The sequence below is a fragment of the Centruroides vittatus genome, unplaced genomic scaffold (assembly GCF_030686945.1).
Source record: "Centruroides vittatus isolate TY-2023 unplaced genomic scaffold, ASM3068694v2 contig_796, whole genome shotgun sequence".
In the NCBI taxonomy this organism is placed as follows: Eukaryota; Metazoa; Arthropoda; class Arachnida; order Scorpiones; family Buthidae; genus Centruroides; species Centruroides vittatus.
Window position 1 is genome coordinate 55924 of NW_027122513.1, and position 9766 is coordinate 65689.

At 33.3% G+C, this 9766-nt stretch overlaps 2 protein-coding genes and 1 long non-coding RNA gene across 3 annotated transcripts in view; 1 reads left to right on the forward strand and 2 right to left on the reverse strand.

Moving 5' to 3' along the window:
* Positions 1-5149, forward strand: part of LOC136981822 (tubulin epsilon and delta complex protein 1-like) — a 32472-nt gene extending 27323 nt beyond the window's left edge. The window contains exons 7-8 of the mRNA XM_067278191.1: positions 4510-4587; positions 4845-5149. Coding sequence (XP_067134292.1) covers positions 4510-4587; positions 4845-5102 — 336 coding nt within the window. The 3' untranslated portion in view covers positions 5103-5149. The remainder of the gene's footprint in view (positions 1-4509; positions 4588-4844) is intronic.
* On the reverse strand, positions 92-694 carry LOC136981819 (uncharacterized). The gene is made up of 3 exons (XR_010881776.1): positions 615-694; positions 417-551; positions 92-275 (listed from the first exon to the last, which is right to left on the reverse strand). It is a non-coding gene; the product is annotated as an uncharacterized lncRNA (long non-coding RNA).
* An 817-nt stretch (positions 5150-5966) lies between the features above and the next one.
* LOC136981809 (uncharacterized) lies at positions 5967-7001 on the reverse strand. The gene has a single exon (XM_067278181.1). The coding sequence runs from the start codon at positions 6999-7001 to the stop codon at positions 5967-5969; it is 1035 nt and encodes a 344-aa protein (XP_067134282.1).
* Positions 7002-9766: the final 2765 nt, after the last annotated feature.

The window sequence follows — 9766 nt, forward strand, 5'->3', positions numbered from 1 at the left end:
TATCTTAATATTATTTCTATTTATGATACAATTCTTATTTTTACAATGTTGATGCCACGGAGATTCGGTTCTTTTTAGTCGAATTGCCGCTTCATGCTCTTTAATTCGCTGTTCAAGCTGTCTTCCTGTTTCGCCGACATAGATTTTACCTTCTGGACATGTGCATATTAATTTGTAGACGACTCCCGCTATTTTCAAAGGGTCCCTTGAATGTCCTACCATTCCTCTATTCACCACATAAATACTTTTACTTAATCTATTTTTCTGTTCACCCACTAAATTGACAGAACAATTTTTAAAGTTATTTTTATATTTTTCAAAAAATTTTTTAATATATGGAATTTTAATGTATAAATTATTACTTTTCTCTTTTTTTACATTATATCTACTAATGGTATAACAATTGTACCACTTACGTATTAATTGTTGCGGATAATCGTTAAGCAAATATTTTTTAAACAGGTTTTCAGTTTCAAGTTCTATATGCTTCTGCAATGTTGTTCTATTAAGAATTTTTCTTAGTTCCATCAGAAAAACGTTTCTTTTTATACCTAAAGAACAGTACGATTTATAGTTGATTACTTTATCATTATTACAACTCTTTGCATACTTACGAAATAGTAGTGTTTTTTCCTGTCGTGTGATTGTAACATCTAAATAGTTAATTTCATTATTTCTCTCTTCTTCGTAGGTGAATCTAATATCATTGTTTAAACTGTTTGCATAAGTTTCAATGTTTTTGGCTGTAGTAATATTGGAATCATACAGGATCAATATGTCGTCTACATACCTGGCATAAAAGGAAATACCTTGGAACTGGAAAATCTTTTGATCTAGTGATGTCATGCATATATCTGCAATCTTCGGGCCTATAACGGACCCCATTGCTATCCCATCTTTTTGTTGATAAAAGTCTGTAGAAACTGAAAAATAGTTGTTTTTAAAAGCAAATTGTATAAATTCTAAAATGTAATTAGGTAAACAATAATTACTTAAACATTCTGAAACAAAATTCCACTTAATTGATGGGTACATTGATTTCACATCCAGACTCATAAGTCTAAAGGATTCCTTACTTTGGCCATATAACAGATGCGAGATTAACTGATCTGTATTTTTTATACTGTATCTAGAATCTGGTATACACTGTAAATAATTTTTTATATAATGTTCTAAATTATATAATTAGAGTACAGTCAAACCTGTTTTTATGCGGGGATAGGGACCGCATTAAAAAAAACGCATTAAAAAAAATCTCACGAAACTTCACGAATGGCTGTAAATAATAGTTTTCGCAACACAATTAAAAAATAATTTTTTTATGCGGTCAACAGGGACCGCATAAAAAAAGTCTCACATAGAAAATAACTCAAAACCGTACGAAATAGAATTTATTGACAACAGATGTCAGCACTTGACTGCATCGTCTGGTCTATCGTCTGTTTTACATATTTTTGTCCAGGTGGTGTTTTGTTGACTTAAAAAGTAAATTATTTCATTTTTCGCATATTCATGCAATAATATTACTATAATAAGTGCATTTATGCTATAATAAGTTTATTTAGCTATAATAAGTCAACGTGAGACATGACGAATCGCACGAGACTAGTCGCCAACTATACCGCACAAATTAAAAATTCGCATTAAAAAAATCGCACAAATAAAAATCGCACATAAAAAGAGCGCATAAAAACAGGTTTGACTGTATTTAAAATCCACAAGAGGTCTATAAACATTTCCTACTTTATGAGTTTTAAGTTTAATATTAAGTTGCGGTGTACGTATCTTGTTAAAATCCATTATCTTTTTATAATCTTGGCTTGGACAATTCTTTCTTATACATTTTCATCAACTTTGTTAATCCTTTTTTAATATCTTCGATTGGATTATTATGTAGCTGTTCATATTCATCAGTAGATACTATTTCTTTTTTCTTTAATTGTAAATCTGAATTCGTGATAATTATGAGTGCGTGAGATTTATCTGCTTTAATGATAGATAATTGTTTATTTTTAAAATATTTTATTAATCTATTCATCTTACTAGTTATATTAATTGCTTTTTTATCTACTATACAATCTCTATACGCACCTTTTCCTTTAAACTTGTGAAGATCTTTACTTAAATGTATTCTCAACTGTTTTTTATCTTCCGGTTTTCATGGGATTCGTCGAATGGCACTCTCTATTTCGGCCACAACTTCAATTTACTTTGAAAAAATGGGCATGTTCATGTTATCTCCATATGACAATAACCGTAAGTAATCATTCGGGACATCAACGCTTGTTAAATTTATAATTAATTTATTTAACCATTCTTCTTTATCTACTATTGAAGGGTAATCAAATTTTTTCGTTAATTTAATACTCTTTTTTACATTATACTGATCATTAGTATTCTTATTATTACTATTTTTGTTATTACTATTTCTGCTATTATCAGTTTTCTTCATTAATTTAATTTTTTTAGATAATAAATACATCTGAAATATTGGATTTTAACATTGATTCCCGACATAACAGTAAATAACACAAGTATAATCACCTAAAAAGGATGTAAAATTTAAAACTTTAGAACAAATAATGCAAAGAAAGATAGCTATTGCAAGGTGTCGAGGTTTACCGACATTGAGATGGTGACGCCAGACTTCGATACCTTTGCTGTTAGTAAGAGAAAGGATGGTGTCAAATAAACCATCCCGGATAGACCTTTCTTGCAGCCCGAACTGGTCTCAAATTCCACCTGGATACAGGTGAGAGACCAATACGGAAGTCTGACCAATGGGAAAACGAATCAAAAATGAAAAACTTACGAAAACTCCATTGTCCAAGGACAGGAGGGCATTCCTCCTCTGCTAGTCACCTTTTCTCTGTGCCATCACCAAGATGTATCCAGCTTACTGTTATCATGTATGCCACCTCTATACTCCAGACTCTAACTCACTACTGCCCTGGGGTTGCCCCATCAGGATGCAAGAAAGAGTCTTCCAGGAACAACTCCACTGATGGGATGTCAAAATGTTGGACTTTGACAATTATAATGTGTAAGCATAAACTATGAAAAATAAACAGTTTTTTTGTAAAACACTTATAATTTCTGCATCCACCTTCAACACCCAAATACACAAGGCCCTAGGTCATCCCTGATGAGAGAGTAAAATTCTCCTCCCCCTCAAAGTGGTGTACTTACAACCCTGCCTGGAAAATAGTGCAATGAGATCTCAGCCAAACTTCCTATGGTGAAATTTCAAGCTCATTCTCATCATAGACAATAAAACTACCTCCAACTTGCACTTACATCCATCCATGAAAACTGATATCAGGTTGTCAGGAGTACCATTGCAGAATGGAATATTATTCCAAAGGTTTGTTGTGTTTCAAAATGGAATGTGTCTTTCAAGATTTTCTGGTAAGATTGTGCCAGAATGCAGTTCAATGTGGTTTCTCCATTTGATATGCCATGTCCTCTGGTAGAGCTGAATAATTTTGTCTATGGGAGGTCTTTGTGCAGTAACTTGCAGGTTATTGTTTGAGACAGTTCTGTATGTTTTGGTGATCAAAATAAGCACTTTGTGCTGGGCAGAGATAAGTCTGCATTTTGGATTGACTTTGTTCACAACCTTGTTCCAACTCCCACATCCATAGGTGATGATGAGAAAAAATATCCTATCATAAATTGTGCCCATTGCTTCTAAGTTCAGGTCCCGTTTTCTTTGTGCAACCTTAGAAAAAGCATGAAGGATGGGTCCAATTCTATCAGTGATGTAATGTATGCTGATGCCATAGTAGTCTGTGGTCCAAGACTATGTCAAGGTATTTAATCTTTCTTGATCAGGATATGATGGCCATTCATTTTCAGGGAGGAACATGGGCATAAAGGTTTGTCTGGCCAGGTTTATTGAACACAATTGCTTTTGTCTTATTTGCATTAAAGTGCATTTTGTTATGTCTGCTCCGTTGGAATATATTGTTAAGGGTGTGGTTTGCCCTTATCTCCAAATTTGCCTTTGAGCGGTCTCCAATTAGCACCAGGACGTTGTTGGCATAGGTCACGTGATTGTGCCCAACAATGAGAGGAAACATGAAAATGGGTTGTTTTTCTTTAGTTAGTTGAATTGAACATAATTTCTTTATCAAAAATTTTTAATTATTTAGTACATACTTTTCTAATATGTACTAAATAATTAAAAATACTAAATAATTTTTAGGCATCCTTTTAAATTATATTAAAATATAAAAATAACAAATGTCTTCTGTTTACTGGACTGAATTAATTAATGAATTAGTTAAATTTAAATTGATTATTAGATGCATCAGTTAATTGTTGTTGTGTGTATCTGATTTTAACCTATTATTTATAAATTTTATATATGAGACAATGTGTATCTAAGGGTTGAGATTCTCTTAAAAACTATGTTACTTTTAAAAAACTAAAAACATTTTTTTTGTAAATTTTATTTCATAATTTTTCAGTACTCAAAAATTTTTATAAAATTATTTATATTTCCAGGAAAGTATTATAGTTCTCAAAAATAAGGAATTAAATATAATTGAAAATGGAAGGAAAAGTGCTACATTATGTTCTAATGTATGTATGAGTAAAATATTTTATATATAATATTTTTGATTTTAGTTTAACATTGTAGGCACATCTCTTTACTAAATCAAGTGAAAATAGGGTACAATTTCCTAAAAATATTGAAGGCATAAACATTGATTACTTATACCAAAAAGTTTGATGTTTATGAATGTCCAATAGCAAAGTAATGGTATTTAATTACTAGTATAATGTAAGATGTAATTTATGTATAAAAAAATTGATTTTAATGTTTTTATTAATTTCAGAATATGAATAAGGAAAAGTTTTTACAAGCAAAATGCATAAATGGCAACCTTTTTGGATTTTCATTACAAGAGCCAAGATTGAATTTTCAAAATGGATATTATGAAAGTAATAGAAATGCTATAGAAAAAATTAGCAAAGAATTAAGAAGGTCTAAAGAACTATATAAAAATGAATTAAATTCAAAACATCAAAAGTATTTAATGATGTTTGAAGGATTAGCTAACAAGTTTCAAGATGTAATTTATATTCCACCTTGATATATATTTTATTTAATTACAATAAATTCTTTTAAATTTTGATAAAATTTATTAAGCATCAGAGTTGATTAAAAAAAAAGAACTATTAATTGAATAAATTGACATTGAAGAATCAGAATTGATAAGATATAGACATGATAAGGCAAGGTCTATATAAATAGGTCTTGACACAAATGTTACTTTACTTATGAAACCATCATTTTGGGGCCTTTTAAATATTGCAGGTTTTAAACAAACTTGTACAGTACAAGCAGTTAGTTTTATATGACATAAACTAAACTTACATAAAACCAGTGAGATTCCTATCTAATAATAATTTTGGATGATTGTGCAATCATAATTTTATGTAACTTGATCAAAATAGTTTAAAGTAAAGAACACCCTTATAATTTGCTGTCTTGATTGAAACTAATCAAATTAACAGTTGCATTAGTTTTATTGTCTATGTATGCATTTCCGAAAGTGGTGCAATGATTGCAAAGACTGCAATACCTGTGCATTTGCTGATAGAATGTTTTATTAAGAAATGTTGTCAGCCTACTCCCATAGACCATCATCAGGTTTTTAAATCTGTTTTTAGAAAATGTTCCTGTAATACAAACAACACCTTAATGCTGAGAACTTTTTATTTTAATGATAAACAAACGTTTTCGGCTCATTCCATGAGCCATCGTCAGGCTAACTACATTCGAATACTATTTCGAACAAGCAGTTCAAATAAATAGAACTCACGTGCGTTGCTAAACTACGCAAACATAAATGATATAAATAACATAGATAATAAATAAAATAAAATAAAATATGCCAATGGTACACGTATACATTGTAAAATCTATAGTTCCGTAGGCAATCCTTTTCTCCTAGTTAATGCCTTCCTGTGAATTTTTTAATTAGAAACTTCCAAGCTGACGGCAAAATCGTCGCATCCTTGTAATTTATGCATTTGTTGGTTAAGCTGGACTTATAAATTTCACATTTTTCGGTTGTAGCTGCCAGTGTCGGCGAATGTATCGGTGTTATGATCCTGGCCTCCTCCCATTTAACAACGGACCCCTCAGCTTGCGCCATTTTTGCCAACGTTGTTGTGCATTTACTTTTTGCCACGTCATATCTGTGTTCCTTAATCCTTTTACTTAGGCTTCTCGTCGTGACCCCGATGTATTCTTTATCAATCCTTAATTGGTTCTTGCTGTACGGTATCGAGTACACACCTGGTTGCTCATTACGTTTAATTCCATCCTTGTCGTTCCTTAATAATTTATAAATCGAGGGAGCTCTTTTGTACACAACAGTGCTGTTGCTGCGGCCCGCAATACCCTCAATAACCGAGGATAGTTGTTTATTATAAGTGAATTTCGTGATACCGTTTGTCAGATCTCTTTTATTCTTGCTTTCTATAGGATTCTTGTAAGCGGCAATCAAACGCTCAACCGTTCTTGGACCAAATCCCAACATCCTAGCTACCTGCCTAATTCTATCCAGCTCACGCATCGTATCCATTATGTTAGAGCAATACTGAAACGCTCTTCTAATTAAAGCTCTAAACGCTGATAGCTTATAATTAATAGGATCATTTGATGTTGACGGTATATATAGCGGGTTGTGTGTCGGTTTGATATAAACTTTCGTGTTTATTGATCTGTTCTTAAATGTAATACCAATGTCCAAAAAATGCAATTCGTCGCTACTGACTTGCTCTAAGTTTAGCTTCAGGCCATGATCGTTGGAATTCATGTCACTTAAGAATTGTTGTATTCTTGCGTGGTTCCTCCATATAACAAGCACATCGTCCACATACCTTTTGTACATGATTATGTCCTCTTTGAAGTTGATAAGCGTGATGCGCTCCATTTTTCTTACCACCAACTCGCACAGCAAACTCGACATTGGGCTGCCCATCGGGACACCTTTTAACTGCTTATAGACTTTACCTTCGAAAACGATTGAACGCATACCAGACTTGCCATCATCTCTAGGTCCTTACTGTATGCTGCTGCCGATGGATGTAAGCCATATAATACTTCCATTAGTGCCTCAAAACATGAAGATGGTTTGATTGATGGATACATGTTCTCGAAGTACATTACCAACCGAACTTCGTTGTCCATTAACGCCAATTCCTGCAGATCCTTTACAACATTCATCAGGTTCTTTGTAACAAAATGGTGATCCCCAATCAACTCCGATAAATACGAATGCATGCGCTTTTCCAGTTTATACGTGGGGCCTTTACACTTCTCTACCACAGGTCTAATTTCCTTATTGGTTTTGTGTCTTCGCGAAACCAAACAACCTGGGTACACCTGGGTTCATGACGTGCACTCCTTTCAGGAATGGGAAGATCGATGCCAAGGGAGATTTCTCCAACCTTTTTACCTTTCTGTCGATTTTTCTTACTATTTCATGCCCTACTTTTTCGCATTCCGTTTTTCTTATGTATTCTTCTAGGGCCTCAACATATCGTTGCTTTTTCATTACTACCAAATGCTTGCTTTTATCCGCCCTGGTGATTACCAAACCATTGTCTGTCAACCATTTCTTTGCGCTTTTAATATCAGTCCATTCTTTACTCTTCCCTGCACATTTCTCACTTCTGAATGCAGCTTTCCATCTAAAATACTCTTTTTCTATCTCATCCATACCCAAGAGCCCCCTTTCGATCTCTGCAATCATGCCTCTCCAGTTTCCATTACTATCAAGAGCATAATTAGGTCCTTTGTCAAGGAGGCGTTTGACATTTTGGGGAATTTGGACCTGGTCCCATAATATGTACGGGGTTGGCTTCACATTATTCGATTTTTTATTCGGTTGTTTTAAACATAACCACCGTAGCTTCTTCCTGTACTTCCTATTTAAACGTGTTTCTATCCGGTCCGTTAATTCCACTACTTTAAAATTGCTATTTGCCAAATCATTCGGGTCCTCCGTAAACATTAGTTCTTCCAGGTCTACTAGATCCTTAATAGCCTTATATTTCAAATTTTTTGTATTCCTAATTGATTTATTCAAACAAACCGTCAACATCGAATGATCCTATTAATTATAAGCTATCAGCGTTTAGAGCTTTAATTAGAAGAGCGTTTCAGTATTGCTCTAACATAATGGATACGATGCGTGAGCTGGATAGAATTAGGCAGGTAGCTAGGATGTTGGGATTTGGTCCAAGAACGGTTGAGCATTCGATTGCCGCTTACAAGAATCCTATAGAAAGCAAGAATAAAAGAGATCTGACAAACGGTATCACGAAATTCACTTATAATAAACGACTATCCTCGGTTATTGAGGGTATTGCGGGCCGCAGCAACAGCACTGTTGTGTACAAAAGAGCTCCCTCGATTTATAAATTATTAAGGAACGACAAGGATGGAATTAAACGTAATGAGCAACCAGGTGTGTACTCGATACCGTACAGCAAGAACCAATTAAGGATTGATAAAGAATACATCGGGGTCACGACGAGAAGCCTAAGTAAAAGGATTAAGGAACACAGATATGACGTGGCAAAAAGTAAATGCACAACAACGTTGGCAAAAATGGCGCAAGCTGAGGGGTCCGTTGTTAAATGGGAGGAGGCCAGGATCATAACACCGATACATTCGCCGACACTGGCAGCTACAACCGAAAAATGTGAAATTTATAAGTCCAGCTTAACCAACAAATGCATAAATTACAAGGATGCGACGATTTTGCCGTCAGCTTGGAAGTTTCTAATTAAAAAATTCACAGGAAGGCATTAACTAGGAGAAAAGGATTGCCTACGGAACTATAGATTTTACAATGTATACGTGTACCATTGGCATATTTTATTTTATTATCTATGTTATTTATATCATTTATGTTTGCGTAGTTTAGCAACGCACGTAAGTTCTATTTATTTGAACTGCTTGTTTGAAATAGTATTCGAATGTAGTTAGCCTGACGATGGCTCATGGAATGAGCCGAAAACGTTTGTTTATCATTAAAATTAAAAGTTCTCAGCATTAAGGTGTTGTTTGTATTACAGTTTAATAGAGTCTGAGTGAAAGTAGAGAAAATGTTCCACAAATAGAACATTCCATTTAAATTTTAACTTTTGAAGTATTCTAAATACAAATTTAAAGTTAAATGAATTAAATAAATAAATTATGTAAAATATAACGTTAACAAAATACAGATAAAAATGAAATTAAGAATAATATAAAATACAACAAAAGTCAAATATGATTATAGGGACACACATAATTCAGAGGTTTTTTTGAATGATGTATTTCCAGGTTGAAGGTAATGTGCTTGCATCCCTTGCTCTTTTATACTTCACTCAAGACTACTCTGTTTATTCGTTCAATGTTTAACTTTCTCCTCTCTTAACATCCAATTGTTATCATTTGACAGTCTGTTGTTAGAGTTCTCTAACATTTGTGGACGGAAGTGCGTCATTCACTCTGTTTTCCAGTGATGTTTTTCTAACAATCGCGATGAAGAATTAGGCTTAACAAGTTTTCTAAACTTTTGCAAGATCAAACCTTTGGTTCTCACATATTTATATAAACCTTGTGATAATGAATTTTCCTACTGCTGTAAGGGACTAATTTGAATCCAATTCAAGATCTTTATCATGATATTTTGATATAGATATAATTCTCTTTCTTACCATGTTCTTCCCAATGATGTTACCATCTTATTCT

What these genes read in the sequence shown, in the direction of transcription:
- LOC136981809 (XM_067278181.1), bottom strand. Translation starts at nt 7,001, where the DNA reads ATGGGCAGCCCAATGTCGAGTTTGCTGTGCGAGTTGGTGGTAAGAAAA.